This window comes from Sminthopsis crassicaudata, chromosome 5 (assembly GCF_048593235.1).
Source record: "Sminthopsis crassicaudata isolate SCR6 chromosome 5, ASM4859323v1, whole genome shotgun sequence".
NCBI lineage: Eukaryota > Metazoa > Chordata > Mammalia > Dasyuromorphia > Dasyuridae > Sminthopsis > Sminthopsis crassicaudata.
Window position 1 is genome coordinate 36,009,621 of NC_133621.1, and position 17,410 is coordinate 36,027,030.

General features: G+C 40.7%; 1 protein-coding gene across 2 annotated transcripts in view; it reads left to right on the top strand.

Annotated features, from left to right (window-relative positions):
• Positions 1-14,914, top strand: part of LOC141544528 (collagen alpha-4(VI) chain-like) — a 99,016-nt gene extending 84,102 nt beyond the window's left edge. For both annotated transcript variants that reach the window (XM_074270825.1, XM_074270826.1), the window contains 5 exons: positions 9,002-9,083; positions 9,703-10,374; positions 11,247-11,340; positions 12,161-12,360; positions 14,598-14,914. In XM_074270825.1, coding sequence (XP_074126926.1) covers positions 9,002-9,083; positions 9,703-10,374; positions 11,247-11,340; positions 12,161-12,360; positions 14,598-14,776 — 1,227 coding nt within the window. In that variant the 3' untranslated portion in view covers positions 14,777-14,914. The remainder of the gene's footprint in view (positions 1-9,001; positions 9,084-9,702; positions 10,375-11,246; positions 11,341-12,160; positions 12,361-14,597) is intronic.
• The last annotated feature ends 2,496 nt before the right edge of the window (positions 14,915-17,410 follow it).

The window sequence follows — 17,410 nt, forward strand, 5'->3', positions numbered from 1 at the left end:
CACATATATTGAGAGATAGACATATACACATATATGTATATATAGATATATATCCCTCCTTTACCCTCTCTCTCTATTATTTAATAATGAAACTAATATTCATTGCCAAAAGTTTCTAATATTTTAAAGTCTTGCTTACATGTGATTTACATTTTTAAAAAATGGTTTGCCTATTCCTAGTCACATGAAAAAATGCTCTAGATCAGTATTTATCAGAGAAATGCAAATTAAGACAACTCTGAGACATTACACACCTCTCAGATTGACTAAAATGATAGGAACAGATAATGATAAATGTTGGAGGGGATGATGGAGGGGACCATTAAAAGAATGGGTCTTCTGCATTCTTTTAACATATCCTATTTTAACTACATCATGTTGCTTCATAAATGCAGCAGGGCTTAGTTAAGTTCCTGGTACATAATAGGAGCTTAATACCTGCTTATTGACTGTCTTACAAGCTGGATTTGAAATGTATGTTGATATTTTCAGTCACTTATTCCCCCACACACACACATGTCCATATTCTGCAGCCTTCAAATTCATATTTCACTACAAAGTTTTAGGCAAATTTTTCTTGGGAAAACTATTCAGCTTGCTTTTTGTTCTGAAATGAAAGAGAAAAAATGCTCAAGTTATTTTATAAGAAGAAAACAATGGACTGATGATTTCAGGGCTATTTTAATATGCATTCTTCCAGATTTGTGCATAAAGTCCTTTTCCTATAAAATGCAAGCACATTTTCCTATAAAGTAAAACAAAGCATTAGTATTTCATTTTTCCTTATTTACATGTAAAAATAATTTTTAACATTCTTTTTTTAAACTTCCAAATTTTCTCCTTTCCTGCGTTCCTTCCCCCTACCTTTTTTGAAGAGGCAGTCTTATATTGGTTATATATGTGTGGTCATGCAAGACATTTCCATAATAGTCATATTGTGAAATAAAACATAGATATGGCATAAATTTTAACTAATTGAAGGGCTCCTAAATTCAGAAAACAAAGTATCTTCATGTGTCAATTTTAAAGTCTTAGTATAGTGCCTCACATGTAACAGGCACTTAGTAAATGTTTCATGACAACTTAAAATCTGGATTTCTACATCTATGAACTACTCATTTATAAAAGTGATAGTAATAAAATGAGGTATTGTTAAGTATATCTTCCCAGACTGAAAAGTTATGAGTAGACAATTTTCAGATAGAGAAATTAAAACCATTTTTAGTCATATGAAAAAATACTCTAAATCACTATTGATCAGAGAAATGCAAATTAAGACAACTCTGAGATACCACTACACACCTGTCAGATTGGCTAAAATGACAGGAAAAGATACTGATGAATATTGGAGGAGATATGGGAAATCTGGGACACTAATACATTGTTGGTGGAGTTGTGAACCACTCTGGAGAGCAATTTGGAACTATGCTCAAAGAGCTGTGATCCAACAGTGTCTCTACTAAGTCTGTATCCCAAAGAGATCATAAAGGAGGGAAAGGGATCCATATGTGCAAGAATGTTTGTGGCAGCCTCTTTCTAGTGGCCAGAAACTGGAAACTGAGTGGATGCCCCTCATTTGAAGAATGGCTGAATAAATTGTGGCATATAAATGTTATGGAATATTATTGTTCTGTAAGAAATGACCAGCAGGAGGATTTCAGAAAGGCCTGAAGAGACTTACATGAATTGATGCTGAGTGAAATGAGCAAGATCAGGAGATCATTGTACACAGCAACAAGAAGACTAAATGATGATCAATTCTGATGGATGTGGATCTTTCCAACAATGAGTTGATTCAAAACAGTTCCAATGGTTCTGTGATGGAGAGATATATCTGCATCCAGAGAGAGGACAGTGGGAACTGAGTGTGGATCACAATTTCTCCTTTTTTTGTTGTTTGCTTGCTTTTCTTTCTCAATTTTTCCTTTTTAATCTGACTTTTTTTGTGCAGCATGATATTTATGGAAATATTATCGAAGAATTGCATATATTTAACACATTTTGGATTACATGCTGTCTAGGGATGGGCAAAGGGAGGGAGAAAAAAATTTTGGAACACAAGGTTTTGCAAGGGTAAATGTTGAAAACTGTCTTTTGCATATATTTTGAAAATAAAAACCTTTTGCTTAAATTTTAAAAATACATTCAAAAAGTATAACTTACCACAGAGATAGAAGCAATTAATGCATAAAAAGCTCAAAACATGCATTAGGTCATTATGGTAATTGGGTAGTATGATAATCAAGAGATTATCCTAAAGAAGGCAGCCATATGCTTAGCATAGGCAGGATAGGCAGGTGTATCTTTTGAGAGTACGGGGAAGGCTATCTCTCCTTCCCCAAAATTTCAAGTTCAGCTCAGCTTCTGTATTTGACAGGTGAGAACACAGAAGCCCACAGATGTCAGTGATTGCTAAAGCTTACACAGCTAGGTAGTAGAAGAAGCAGGGAACATTCAAGTCACCTGAAAACCCATGAACCATTTCAGGCCCAGAGATTCTCAAGGGATTTAATAAGCAAGGAAGGAACAAGAGTACAGTTATCCATAGCAGAGCTAACCAGTAGCTATTTGGTAGTAGTACTGCCAAACATTCCACCTCTCCTGTGGAGGTTGCAGCTCCATTAGACTGACCACATGTTGGGCTGCCAAATGTACACTTGCCAAAAAGACAATTTTAGGGAGAATTCACACTTGGCAAGCACTCACAAGGCAGTCAGAAAAAGCAATAGAAGGATGCTCAAGGGCTCTCTTAAGAACTTTAGAATTGATTGTGCAACATGGGAGACACTAATACAGGCATGCCCTCATCAGAGAAGATGGTGTGCTCTGTGGGAAAAGCAGAATTGAATTAGCTCAGAAGAAACAGAGAATGCCCAAAGTTGAAGAATCCACCCTACTAAATATGAGCATCCCCAGCTCGATTGATCTGACACAGTCATACACATGGTTACTTGACTGTGACATAGGGATGTCATTTTGGTTTTCTTTGAGAAACATTCACATTTTGAGGACATCCACCAAGGTATTAGTATATTTTAATATTTGAATGGACTCTGATCTCATCCCCATGGATAATCCCTCCATGGCGTGGATTACAACCCATCCCCCCCAACCTTTTCCATTATTTTCCCACACACCTACACCTTTTCCAAAGATCATGATCTTTCTGTGAATACAAGGATCACCCCGGCATGCCTAGAACCTCCCTCTAGATCTTTCAACATTCCTTAGATACCAGTTTGGGCTTTCCATCTGTTCTTTCTTCATCCCCCTACACAACCACCCAACAAACAGATATTAATGAAGGGGCTATCACGTGCAAGCCCATCCCTGGCACCAGATGGACGTTGCATGCTGACTGGATTCTCAACAGAGAAATCATCCCCATTATCCCTCATGGATCCATCCATAGGCAGCTTTCTTCCCCAACTAGACAGACATGAGTATGTTCAGAGGATTGTTTGCTGTCAGAGGTCACAACTAGCTGGAAATGAAACCGAGACAGATCTCAGCTTAATGAAGTTCCTAACAGAACTTCCCAAAGGGGAACAAAGTCCCTTTGCGAAGTAATGGCTCCTTCCGTGATGCCAGATGACTGAAGATTGGATACCAATGCTTTTGAAGCATTATTGATTTTTTGTATACTTCAGAGCTGACAAGGAAAAGCAGAAAGTGCTAAGCAGAGTGCCTCGGGACAGCATTCACTACATTCCCCAGTGACATCTCTTGGAGCCTGCCGTGAACCCCACTGGTAGAGAATGAACAGTTCCAGGGAACTTCATGTCCTGATGCTTGGTGGGAACAAATGGGAGATTTTACTTAAGGTCTCTATCAACAGTTAAATTATTAAAATTACTGAAGTATAAATACATATAATTACCCAAAAAAGATGATCATGAGATCCATGGAAGTTTTGAAGTGTGTCTTTTTTTTTAAAGACTCTAATTGAAAAAAAAAAAAAAGAAATATAATAAAAATTAAATCTGAGTTCATAGAATCATAGGATTTTAAAGTTCGAAGAGATTTGGGGGATCATCTCCTAGATGAAAAGTCTAAAATCTGATTTTGTATAATTCATTCATGGCAGAGAAGCCCGGGTTGGACTCCCGGGAGGCTTGTTTTCCAGAGAGTCATGAAAGCTAGAACCTTGGAACACCTTTGGAACTACTACAGTCCAGAAGCCTTCCTTTACTGCCTCCTACAAAAAAATGAAAGGAAGAGAAATACAAAAAACTAAACTTTTGCTGAGCAGTGACATTGAATAATTCCCTGCATTTTAAAAACATGAATCATTTTGCAAAAAAGGACTCTCTCCTCCATAGTTCCCTTAAACTTGAATTTTCCTTTATTTATTTAAAAATGTAACAAAGTGCTATCCCAAGAGTTGCAAGTTTGACTTCTCCTCTTGGCTTCTCTTAGTGGATGTGTGATTCTGGGAAAGTGACTTAGCATAAGTAATTCTAAATCTCAATTTTCTCATCGGTAAAGTAGGAATGATAATACTTACTTTAGTTTTCTTGAAGGGATTATTGTGAGAAAGGAAAAAAAGATAATTGTTGTAAAACACTTTATAAATATTAAAGGGCTATATAAATACCAACTAGCTTCTTCCTGTCCCTTTTCTCCTTTTCTTCTTCTTCACTTCCTTCTTATTAGTATTAATACTTATTATTACTAGTAGTCTATATGATAATGGATATAACTAGTATCATACTATGTTCATGATTATTATATTAATAATTGAGAAATAGGGAATACAATGACTATTTTCATGCATGTGAAAGTGCTTTGAGAAACTATAAAGTGTTATGTAAATGTAAAGAATTCAAATTATATTCAACTTTTAGGATCACCCTTATTGCGTACTTTGAGATATACTGGCTTTATTCCCATTATTAACATTCCTTATTTGGGTTGGAAGTTCATTTTATCTTATTAGTATATTATAGCTGTGGAGAAGAAAATGGCAAACTCTTTCACTATCTCTGCCAATAAAATCCCAAATGGAGTCACAAAGACAAGGACTAAAGGACTAAAAATGGCTGAACAACAACAAATATTATAACTGTTACCCTCTTGGTTTTTCCATTTTTGAGAGACAGAAACAGTCGCTTGCTGTATCATCCCCATTACGACAAGTAGAATAGGACATTCCTTTGGCCTTCTTCCTGTTAGTTGTAACTCACAATAAGAATGGAATAGCCAATATGCTGCCTCTTTTTGATTAGGAAAATAACTTTCTAAACTTTATTCAAACTAGAAGATATTAGGAGCAATCTGATTTCTCCTCTGCAGGTCTAGATTATATCTCAGTCCATTAAGCTATTGTCAGAACCAGCCGACAGAACCAGAACCATATGGTCCCATGAAGTAGCCCGGGATGAAGAAGTAGCTAGATGCTTCCTCTTACTGAAAGTGTGGTTTCTAGTTATTAACTTTCTGAGACTTTTCTGAGGATACACGATTAATTGTTCTGGTTTTTGCTCTTTCCAGATCTTAATTTGGCAAGAGTGCTGAGCAGAGTGGAATATTTAATGCTAAGCATATGGCACAAGTTCCAGGATCATCTTGCTAATCATCTATTAGACATTTCCAATCGAAAGTGGTAGAGCTATCTTGATGTCAAAAATAGAACTTGTTATTCCCCTTCAGCACAATTCCCTCTTTCTGTTAATGATTACTGCCATTCTCCACTCTTTCTGGTTGTGGTCTTGGTATCATTCTTACCTTTTCATCTCATTTTTCCTACAAATGGGGAGCTAGGTGGTACAGAGGATGGAGTGCCAAGCCTGGAGTGAGGTAGACTCATCTTCCTGAGTTCAAACCTAGCTTCAGACATTATTATCTGTATGGCCCTGGGCAAGTCACGTTTGCCTCAGTTTCCCCAGCTGTAAAATGAGCTGGAGAGGAAAATGGGAAGCCATTTCAGTATCTTTCCCAAGAAAACTCCAAAAGGGGTCACAGAGGATCACACAAAACTGAACAACAGTAACTCTATAAAAAACCAGTAGCCTATTCTTGCCATTTTTACCTCTATAATGTCTCTCTCATATAACCTTTTTTCTCTACAATCCACCATATTGTTTCAGACCTTCATTACCTCTTGCCTAAATGATTGCAATAGATGCTAAATGGTCCTTTTGCCTCAGGTCAAAGTGATTTTCCATAAGTGCATATTTGACTTTGCTCCTTCTATCCATCTGATCCTAGTCTCTCTCCTGACCTCCAGTCCTTGCTATCACCACCTGCCTTTGGGATATCTCAAAGTGGAGGTTTTATAGCCATCTCAAACTCAAAATGTACAAAATAAAGCTAATTATCTTTATCTTTCCCTCCAAACTCTTTCTGATTTTCCTGTTACTATCAGGGATAACACCATCTTCCCAGTCAGAAAGGCTTATAACATCTGTATTGTTCTTGGCTACTTACTTGTATTTATCTCTCTCACTTCCACAGATTTGCCAAATCCTGCCATTTTATCTCCACAACATTTTTCTTCCACGACTACCTCTCTTCATTAACCTAGGCGTCAGTCTACATGGAATCTGCTTAGACTATTGCAGTGCCTCAGTCCTTCCCCACTGTGCACCATCCTTCATCCAGTTGCCATGGTGATACAAGTCTGAGCATCTCCACTGGCTCCCCTTCCTAGAATGATAAAATGCTCTCTTTAGAATTGAAATACCTTCTTTCTTCCTCCTTTTCCAGTCTCCTTGCACTCTATGCCCCTCTACCTACTCTACTGTCCAGGGATCCTGGTCTTTCTTGGGCATGTTACTCCATCTTCTGCCTGGCCTTTTGCCCTGGTTGTTGCCTTCTTCAAGAATTAGCTCAAATTCTACTTTCTACAAGAGGCTTTAGCTGGACCTCCTCCCCACTTCAGCCCCCCCACCAAGTACCTTCCCTTCAAGACCCCCTTAATTTACACTGTAAATACTGTACATGGTTTATTTGCAAGTTGTCTCCCTCATCAGAATGTGAATCTTTGAGATCAGGGATCATGTTTTCAACCTTTTTGCGTGTGTGTGTTCCCAGGGTTTAGCACAGTGTCTGGCACATAGTTAGAGCTTAATCAATGTTTGTTGACTTACAACTACCTAATAAATTCCTATTGCCTCTAGGATACAACATAAACTCCTCTGGTTAGTTCTTAATGCCCTACATGTTCTGGTCCCAACCCAATTTTTCACTTTATTTCATGTTCCTCCTTTTCATGTACTCTGTGATTTAGCCGGAGTGACTTTCTCTTTGTTCATCACCTTTCATCTTCTGCCTTTGTACCCACCGTCCCCCAGGGTGGGAACATTCCCTCCTTTACTCTGCTTTATAGAATCTCTCTCTTCCCTGAAGACACAGCTCAAGCACCATCTTACTCAAGAAACTTCCTTATCCCTCTAAATGCTAGTATCCTTCCCTTACTGCCTTTAATCTAACTACTTTATTTTTATTCACATTTATTCTCTTTATCTTTATCACAAATATATTTCAATATGTACTTGGTACAGTTCTTTTCCCATTAGTATATAAGCTCCTTTTGAGGAGGGATTTGTTTCCATTTTTGACATTTGTGCTTAATGGGTGCTTAATAAATAATTGTCACTCAGCCAAAAAACATTTATTAAATGCCTTCTATATACCAGGCATTAAGTAAATGACACAAAGAAAGGCAAAAGGCACTTCTTGTCCTAAGGAACTTACAATCTAATGTTTGCTGATTGATTGAGATAACTTTATTCAGTGATCTACTAAACATGGCCACAAGCAAAAAATCAAACAGAAGACCTTAGGTTATTTATCAGTATCATGGATATTGCCCCACATGTAGAAAAGAAGGATTCACTCCTTAATGAATGATGGAGAGCTTCTCCCAGTGCTCTTCTTTTAAGAGGCTCCTGTACCAATTTCACTGTTTCTAAAATGCTGCAAAGCCTCTTAAGTAAAACCTTTATAGCAAAGGGAGAGGGGCCAGTCTAAAAGAGCATAAAAATGTAGAACCTCCATATTGTGAGATGCAGTTGGATAAGTAGTTCTTTGAATGAGTCCATAGAAATATCTTGGGCAGTCATTGCACCTGGAAAATGTGCTCATCAGGGAATTGAACGGGAGGAGGAAGTGGGGATGGCTTACATGTAGGGAGATGCTTTCAGGGACCCTGAACTTTTTCCTTCTACAAAAATGTATGTCTTTGACATTTTGGCCATGAAGCCCAGATGACTACAGATAGAGCAGACAAAGGACAATGGAAAGACACCACAGGGTGGTAAGAACAAGGAAATGGCATGCTACCAATACTGATCAATATTTTGATAAAAATAACATCAAAGATACCATGGAAAGCATGTGCAACTGGGAAAGAAGAACTGTGGGGGGAACAAAAATCTCAGGCCATGGCCCTTGAGATGCTGAAGGAATGAGGTGGGAACAGATGATAACCATATTGGAAAATACTGTATCGAATCAAGAAATAAATGAAGATGGTAAAACTTAGAGAGAACTTTGATGGAAAGATATGGCCAAGAGAGAAGTTATGGAAGGGTTGCTATCTATACTAGGAGAGGGGATAGTCACACAGAGAAAATCATGTTATAGAAAAGTGTTTTTTTTAAGTGTGAGTACCACATATTACACTAGATTATAAGTTGCTTAATAGGAAGGATGATATGTGATGTCTCTTTTTATCCCCAGGGAATAGCTTGGTAAATCCTACTCCATGGCCTCTCATGGCATGGAATTACTACATATCAAAGGCTGAATTTGAACTTGGGTCCATCCAACATTCTATCTACTTTGCAAATTTTTCAGACATATTGAAATATGACCAACTCTTCAATTAAATTCAGTTATTAAGTCCTAATTGTAAATATTTAGTTAAATAATTATGGACAATGGTGAAGACCATCTGAGTGTAGAAGAAGGGACAGATTGAGAGATGTCTTGAGGATGCTCTTAAAATTAGTTATGCTAACGAGAATCTTGTGTGTGTGTATGTGTTTTACATTAGATGGATAATGCAAAGCTGTATGTGTGGGAAAAGAAGAATGATGAGAATGTAGAGCACGTGGCCTCCTGCACGCTTTGCTACGGTAAGCCAGCAGAGCTTTGTCTTTTTTTCTTCCAGCCCTGGATGATTTCCTATAAAGCTGATTTGCGGGATCATTGATTTGGAGCAGGATGGGCTCCTAACCTGCAGCCTGAGGACTTGTTTTAAGAGCTGTGTGGTGCAATAAATAGAGCCCTTAACCTAGAATCAGGAAAATCTAAGTTTAGAAACTTAGGAAGATCCTGGGAAAGGACCTAACCTTGTCTGCCTCAGTTTCCTCATCTTAAAATGGGGATAATAATAGCTGCTATCTTTCAGCGTTGTTATAAGAATCAAATCAGAAAACATTTATAAAGTGCTTTCCAAATCTTAAAGCTCTGTACAAATACTGGTTGTTAATAATCACCCTAGCTGCAAACTTTAGGAGCTCAGGGGTTCCTGAACATGAAGCAGGGCAGCTGCTGGCAACCTGATTTAAGAAAAAAAGACTTTGAGACTATCAAGGGTCTCCTCCAAGAGGACCTGAGTTTAAATTTTGGGACTTTGGGTGAGACCCTTAGGCTGCCAAAGGTTCCCTTGGGCTCTGAGTCGATACTCCCATAGAAGGTTTTACTGCTGCTCTGGGAGGGTGCTCTCACTCTCGCTTTGTGCTTCCCCCACAGATTGGTGCAAAGCCAACAAGGAGTGTGAGGCGACCAGCCCCGGTCCCATCGAGGTGGACGTAGACATAGCTTACGTGCTGGACAGCTCCCCCGGGGTCACCCCTGAGACCTTCAGGGCATCCCGAAGCCTGGTGGACTCCATGCTGAATGACTTGGCCATCGCTCCACACCCTGAGCTCTCGCCTGCTGGGGCCAGGGCCGCCCTGGTGCAGCAGGGGGTCCCGGGCTTCTCCCCTTACCGGGACGAGCCCCCCATCCAGAAGGAGTTTGACCTGCTCACGTACAGCCACCCAGGGCAGATGCAGAGGCACTTGCAGGAGGCTGTCCGCCAGCTCGGAGGGCCCCCTTACCTGGGCCATGCCCTGGAGTGGACCATCGAGAACATCCTCGAGGAGGCTCCCCTGCCCAGGAAGAACCAGGTCCTCTTGGTGTTCGTGGGCAGCGAGACCAGCCCCGGGGACAGGGAGAAGCTGCGCAGGGTCTCTCTGGAGGCCAAGTGTGAAGGCTTCATCCTCTTTGCCGTGGCCTTGGGCCCCAGAGCCAACTTGGAAGAGTCAGCCTGGCTGGCCAGCTCCCCTCCTGAGCAGCACCTGCTGCACCTGCCCGATGTCTCTCCTCTGGAAATGGATTACGCCCAGCGCTTCCTCCGGGCCTTCCTGAGCCTTCTGAAAAGTGAGCGGGCCTTGTGGGCATGCTGTGGAGCAGCAGAGCCGGAGGGACTGGGAGGGGGATTAGGGGGGCCCAGACGCCCGGATCCAGCTGCTTTGGGAGCAGCCACCACCCTAGCATATTTTATCACTTACTGGGCTGGGCTGGCTGGTTGTTTATCTGAGTGTTTATTTTGGCCCAAATGCCACTGAAGCCTTGGGGACTGAAGACAGCAGCTGTCTGAACTTCCAGCCCGAGAGCTGCCGGGTTACAGATCTTCAGTGCTGTAGTTTATGATTACTGAGGTTCCTTTGGTGACCTCTGGCAGCTGGGGGGAGGTCTGAGGTGAGGGAGCCGTGCTCCCCGTGTGGCTGTTAGTGGGGAGAAGGGAGACAGGTAGAGGACATTGTGAAGGTAGAAATCCCAGGCTGCCGGGGGCGAGTGCCAGGCGGAGGCAGAGATGACAGACAGCTATTTTGGGGAGCTCATTAGACAGTATCTGTAGGATGTCTGGACTTCTGCTCCCTCCCCCTCTTCCTTCCTCAGTCTGCTCCCCGCCACTCGAGGGTACGTGTATGAATGGGCAGCCCACCTAAGCCAGGCAGCTCCAGGAGGGAGGAGGGGTCACGCTTTCCCCTTAGAGGGGCTCATCCTTGCAGCCACCTTTGGGCAGTCCCAACCCTCCTGCTTTCAGGGATGCTTGGGCCTGACACGAACAGCCGGGCACCTCAGCCATGTTTTACTCCAAGCTTAGGAACATCCTCGGACTGAGAAAGTTCCCGAGGAGATGAGTCCTTAGAAAAAGTCTTCCTGTTACTCTCAGAAGCATGATGCAGCCGTCAGAGGAGGATTGTGAGAACAGGGAGCCAGTGCTTCTTCCCTTTCTTTTTCTGCAGGTGAGGTGAACCAGTACCCACCTCCCTCCCTTCTAGAAGACTGTGAGAGACTCCATCGAGGGGACACCAGGAGAAAGGCCTCCTTGACCCAGAGGTAGGCCGGGCCAGGGCTTGCCATTCCTCTGACAGGGCTCTGCTTGGTCAGCCCTGGAGCATCCTCATCTCCCAGGCCAGCAGCTCACCCCATGCTCACACAGCCTCAGCAGCTCCTTGGGGCCCCCAGCTAAGCTTCCTTGTCCCTTGCTCTCTTCAGAATTAGTCTTTTTCCAGCCCGGCTCCATTCTGTTTTTCCAGGCGTATTATTCTCCTTCATGTTTTCCCTACAACAAGCTATCTCTCTGGTCTCATTTCTGGCTTTCCCAAACCTCTATTTCCTCCCTTGGAAGCGTCTCCTGATTCAGTTCCTCCTTCTTTCTCATGTTCAGATGTCCTTGTAAATGACTTTATTATGTATTTATAGGCAGATGGTGTCCCCCAGTAGAAAATAAGCTCCTTGAGGGCAGAGATTATTGGCCTCTGGTTTATGTGTCCCTATAGTAGGGATTTTCAACCTTTTTTGTGCCATATCTCACCCCCCCCCCACTCTTGGCAGGCTGGTGAAGCTAGAGACCACTTGCTTCTCAGAATAATGATTTAACTCATTGAAAGAAATGCTAAATTTCAACTAGAAATGAATGAAAATAAAGAAACAATTTTTTTTCTCACCCAAGTTCATAGACCTGAAAATTTGCCTCCAGAATGATTTGTGGACCCCAAGTTAAGAACCTGTGTGTACAGCACACAATAAGTGCTTAAATAAAAGTTGGATTGACTTGAGAGAGTAAGAATTCCTTGCTCATGAAAACTGATAGGTAATAAAATGTAAGACCCCCTTTAGAATTTTTTACTAACAAAGATTCTTTGAACTTTATCAGGTTCAGGTTCAATGAGTCGGACTCTGGAAGAGGCTGGAAGGCACTTAAGACAAAAGACCCTTCTGTAGGGATGAGGAGAAAAATTATCCAAAACACCCAGACTGACAGAAGTGACATTGAATATCATTATAGACCTGAAAAAAATCTAATGGAAGCCCTGCAAAAGACCGAAGAAACTGAAGCTGAGACCACCTACCTTGGTAAAAACAAAAACAAACCCCAAGCAGATAAAACCCCATAACTCATTTTAGTTCTTATTGATATGGGATTGGTTATTTTTAGCTATTGAAAGATAATTTTATTGATGCTTGACCTTTAACATTTAGCATTACAACTCACACCCATAATTTCAAACTCCCAAGGGGCATCATGTCTGTGTTGCAGGTAGTGAATGTCTTTTAAGGAAAATATACAAAAGCTTACTTTAGCTTTTGATTAATTAACTTGTGTTCAAGGCTCTGTTCTAGAAGACAAAAAGGGAGAAAGCCCTAATTCTTGGGGTGGGGGCTGGGGATGTCAATGAGAAAGGTTCCCATGGAGATGGTGCCAGAGTTAAACTGTGAAGGGATCTAAGACTTCTAAAAGGTGAAGGTGAATCCATGCAAGGGGGGCTGCTCTGCAAAAGCCCAGAGAGAAATGGAGGGACTGATGTGTTTGAAGGAGAAGGAACCCTGATTGACTGAAGGGTAAAGTATGTCAATAAGACAGGAAAGGGAGGCCAGAAGCAGATGAAAGCTAGCTGAGGAATTGATATTCCCCCCGCTCCCTTCCAGCCACCAAGACAGAGGGAAGCAACTGAGAGTGCTTCAGTGAGAAAGGGACAGACCCAGGCCTTCCATAGGAAAATTACCATCATCATCACCATTATTGGTGGCCATTGTGTGCACTCTGATTTGGAAGGGTGGGTGGGGAGAGCAGTTCTTGAGTTCAGAGGATTATAGGACTTGGAGATGAAAGAGAATCAGAGGAGACCAGCACAACCTCATTTTACAGATGAAGAAACAGAGAAAATGTCTTGCTTCAGGTCAGCCAACCCAGAGACATCAATGGACTGATCTCAGGCCCTTTGACCCCAAGTACATGTTGGGCCCACATACTAGACTTTAGTCTGGAAATTGTTGTCCAGTTGTGTCCAGCTCAGCATGATCCCATTTAGGGTTTTCTTGATAAGTTTGCCATTTTCTTCTCTAACTCATTTTACAAATGAGGAGACAAAGGCAGATAAGGTGAAGTAACTTGTCACAGAGCTAAAAAGTATCTAAGCTTGGTTTTAAATTCCCAGAAATGAGGATTCCTGAGTCCAAGGCCAGTGCTCTCATCACTGCACCACCCAGCAGTCCAAGCTAGAAAGTGAACACAATGGAGTTCTTAATCTCCATTGTGGTAAGACTCCAGTTAGGCTCAATCGGCCAGTGAACATTTGTTAAGAGTTTATCTCGTGTGAGGTGCTGGGAATGCAAAGAAAGGCAAAAAACAGTCCTTGTCTTTCTGGAGCAAAGATAATGTCCAGACCAGCACACACAAATCAGCCATGGACAGGATAAACTGGAACTAATCAACAGAGCAAAGGCGCTGGGATTAAGGGGGAAGGAAGATTGCTAATTGACGGTGGGCTTTTAGCTGGGACATGAAGGAGGTAAAAATCACTGTTAGTGATGTTTTGGATATGTTTGAACATAGAACATGATTTGCTGTGATTTGAATCCTCCTTAATGCTCTCTAGGACCTACTGTTATACATACTTTCTCCCTCCTTCCGTCTATCTCTCTTTCTCTCTCCCTCCCTCCCTCCTTTCCCCCTTTCTCTCTTTCTCTCTCCCTCCCTCCCTCCTTTCCCCCTTTCTCTCTTTCTCTCTTCCTCCCTCTCTTTCTCATTTCCTCTTTCTCTCTCTCCTTCCTGCTTTCTTTCCCTCCCTTCTTCCTCCCTCTTTCTCCTTCCCCCTCTCTCTCCTCTCTCCTTCTCTCTCTCTCTCTCTCTCTCTCTCTCTCTCTCTCTCTCTCTCTCTCTCTCTCTTTTTCTTTTTTCTCTCTCTCTCTCTCTTTCTTTGTCTCTGTCTCTTTCTCTATCTCCCTCTGGGTCTCTGTCTCTGTTTTTCTCTCACTGTCTCTCTGTTTCTGTCTCTCTGTCTCTGTGTTTCTCTCTCTCTTTCTCTGTCTGGCTATATCAACAAAGGGTATAGATTTGTAGGTCCCTGAAGTTATCAGATGGTCAGATAAATCTGGGATTAGATTGGTGAAAGGAAAAGGGTGACTGAGATAGTCAAATGAAGCGTGACTATTCATGGACATTGTCATAGATCAGTCAACATTTGCTATTTTTTATATATCTATCTGTCTGTCTATCCATCCATCCATCCATCTATCCACCCATCCATGTATCTGTATATCTGTGTATCTGTCTATCTACTCATTAATTAGTGTTTATTAATTTATCTCAGACCCTTGTTCCATGACTAAGGATGCTGGGATGTGTCATGACTATGTCTTGAAGTGGTACTACCATCAGGACCAGGATACATGCCAGCAGTTCTGGTTTGGTGGCTGTGGTGGCAACCAAAACCAGTTTGAAACCAAGCAAGACTGTGAGTCCCGCTGCGTCCTCTTAGCCCAGAGATGAGAAAACCATCCAAGTCCTCCACACTGTGCAGAGCTAGAAGAAAGAGGAGCAGGGCTGGCATTCGGATGGCAGGTTTCAAATGAGGTTAAAGGTTTCAAAATAAAAACCTACTGTATTTAAGTGAAAAAATATGAAAAAGGTCTTGTCTGATATTTGTCCTCATATGTTTTTATCAGTTTGAAGTTCCTAAAGTACTTTTAAATATGTTCAGTTCAAGAAACTTAAATGTATACAAGAACACTACTCTAGTGCTGAGAGAAGATACTAAGTTTAGAGGTCTTATTCCTTGCCTCATTGAGCTTACAGATACACAACAAACACTAATTATTTTAAAATAAAACACATTCTTATTTCCTCATCAAAACAGTCCTATGAGAGGCAAGACAGGTATTGTTTAGGCCCATTTTGTAGGTACAAACACAAGGGTTTGCCTAAATGATTTATCCAAGGTCAGATACCTCATAAGCAGTAGAACTGGGACTATAACTTGCATTTTTAAATTTCTAGGTCACTGCTCACCACTATATTTTACTATCATTTATTGGTCCTGCTGTTTTAGTCCTTTCAGAAATGTATACATGTATATGCATTTATGTATAAATGCATAAACAGTGACAAAGACATTTGACATATTAAAAAATCGCATATTTCTTACACATACATATACTCACCCCAGAAAATAAAGGAAATAAATAAGATTATGCCAAGCAGTGGGGCCTAATTAAAAGTTGAGAGAGAAAGTAGAAAATATTTTTATGTCTAATGACTCAAGCATTAAGATGTTCCGTTCAGATGTGGTTCCACATAATGAATGATGTCTTGAATGCAAAGCATCTTTTAACAGTTTGACATGAAAATGAGTTCATTCTTTAAGAAATTTCATGCTGTGGAATTACTTATATTATTAAACTTTTTATAACTTGACATGGTTTTTGTGAATATATCAACTGATGGATTGGCAATACCACTTTACTGTGGCAGAGTCCTTGAGTTCAGAGGGTCCTCAGGTCACCACATCCATCTAACCTGTGTTCACCTGAGAGTCACCTTTCTGACTTCTTCCCCAAGGAAAGTCTCTTCTTTTCTTGAAGACCTCTACTGAAAGGAGTTCACTATCTCCCAAGGAAGCCTTTTCTACTTATGGATCATTCTAATTATTAGGAATATTTTACTTTTTTCCATCTGAAATGTGCATTTCTCCCAAGGAATTGTAGTTGTATTTTCTGGGAACGAGAACGAATCTAATCTATTTCTAATAATAATCAATAATAGTTTGCATTTATGTAGTTGTTCATTCATTTTTCAGTCATGTCTGACTCTCTGTGGCCCCATTTGGGATTTTCTTGGTAGATACTGGAATGTTTTGCCATTTCCTTCTCCCGCTCATTTTACACATGGGGAAACTGAGAGAAACAGGGTTAAGTCAGTTGTCTAGGATCACACAGCTACTAAGTGTCTGAGGTGGGATTTGAAGTCTAGAAGATGAGTCAACCAAGTACTCTGTGCATTATGGTGCCCCTAGCAGCCCATTATCATTTACATAGTGCACTAAAATTCTCAAGGAATAAGTTTTTTTGTGCTATCTCACAACCACAATCTTGTAAAATCAATTAATAATTATTATGTCCATTTTAGAGATGAGGAAATAGAGGATAGAGATAATATGGCTCACAAAACTAGTTAAATGTTAGGGACAGGATTTGAATTCGGGGCTTCTTGACTCCATCCAGTATTCAAACCACCACCTAATTGTCCATTGAATATTTCAAGACCACTACTTTCTCCCTTCCAGGCTCATTCTTTTTTCCAAGTTAAATATCCCCAGTTTTTTTCCAACTAATCCTCATGTAAGTGTGAACTTCCTGAAAACAGGGAATATGTATTTTTTGGTCTTCCTTTGTGTCCCCAGCCCAAAGCCCGGAGGGGCACACAGTGTGCGATTCATAAATGCTGGTTGCCTTGTTGGGCTCTCCATCCTGGTCACCCTTCTCTGATGTCTGTGACTGTTTTTCAGAGTTTACTACACAATTAGCAGTCCCATCAGCCAGTTCATTAACTCCCTGGGATATAGTTCATCTGTACCTGGTGATCCAGACTCATCATGTGCTTTCCTCTTAGCCTTTGCTCTCCCATTGGCCATTTTTACTGTTTTAATCACAATAGAAAGGTGAATCCCTTGAAAAAGCAGAGAGAAGTAAAACAAGAGTAATTTTGCCCTAATCAATCTCTTTGCATTCTCCTTTCTAACCTATGCATTTTTTTCTAGCTTCTCCTTTCTTCCATATTGCTTTTTAAAATTATCTTTTTATTATTTTTTGATAGCCTCAGCTCATTCTGGGCTTTAAGACTAAAGGAACATGTCATACCATTGTGTTTGTAATCCATACTTGCTTTCCTCTGCCATATATTTCTTTTTTTATTTTAATTTTAATTTAATTTATTTTATTTTTATTAAAGCTTTTTACAAAACATATGTATGGATAATTTTTCAACACTGACCCTTGCAAAACCCTTTGTTTTCTCCCCTTCCCTTATCGCCTCCCGTAGATGACAAGTAATTCAATATATATTAAACATGTTAAACTATTTTGTCAAATCCAAAATATGCATACATATTTATATAATTATCTGGCT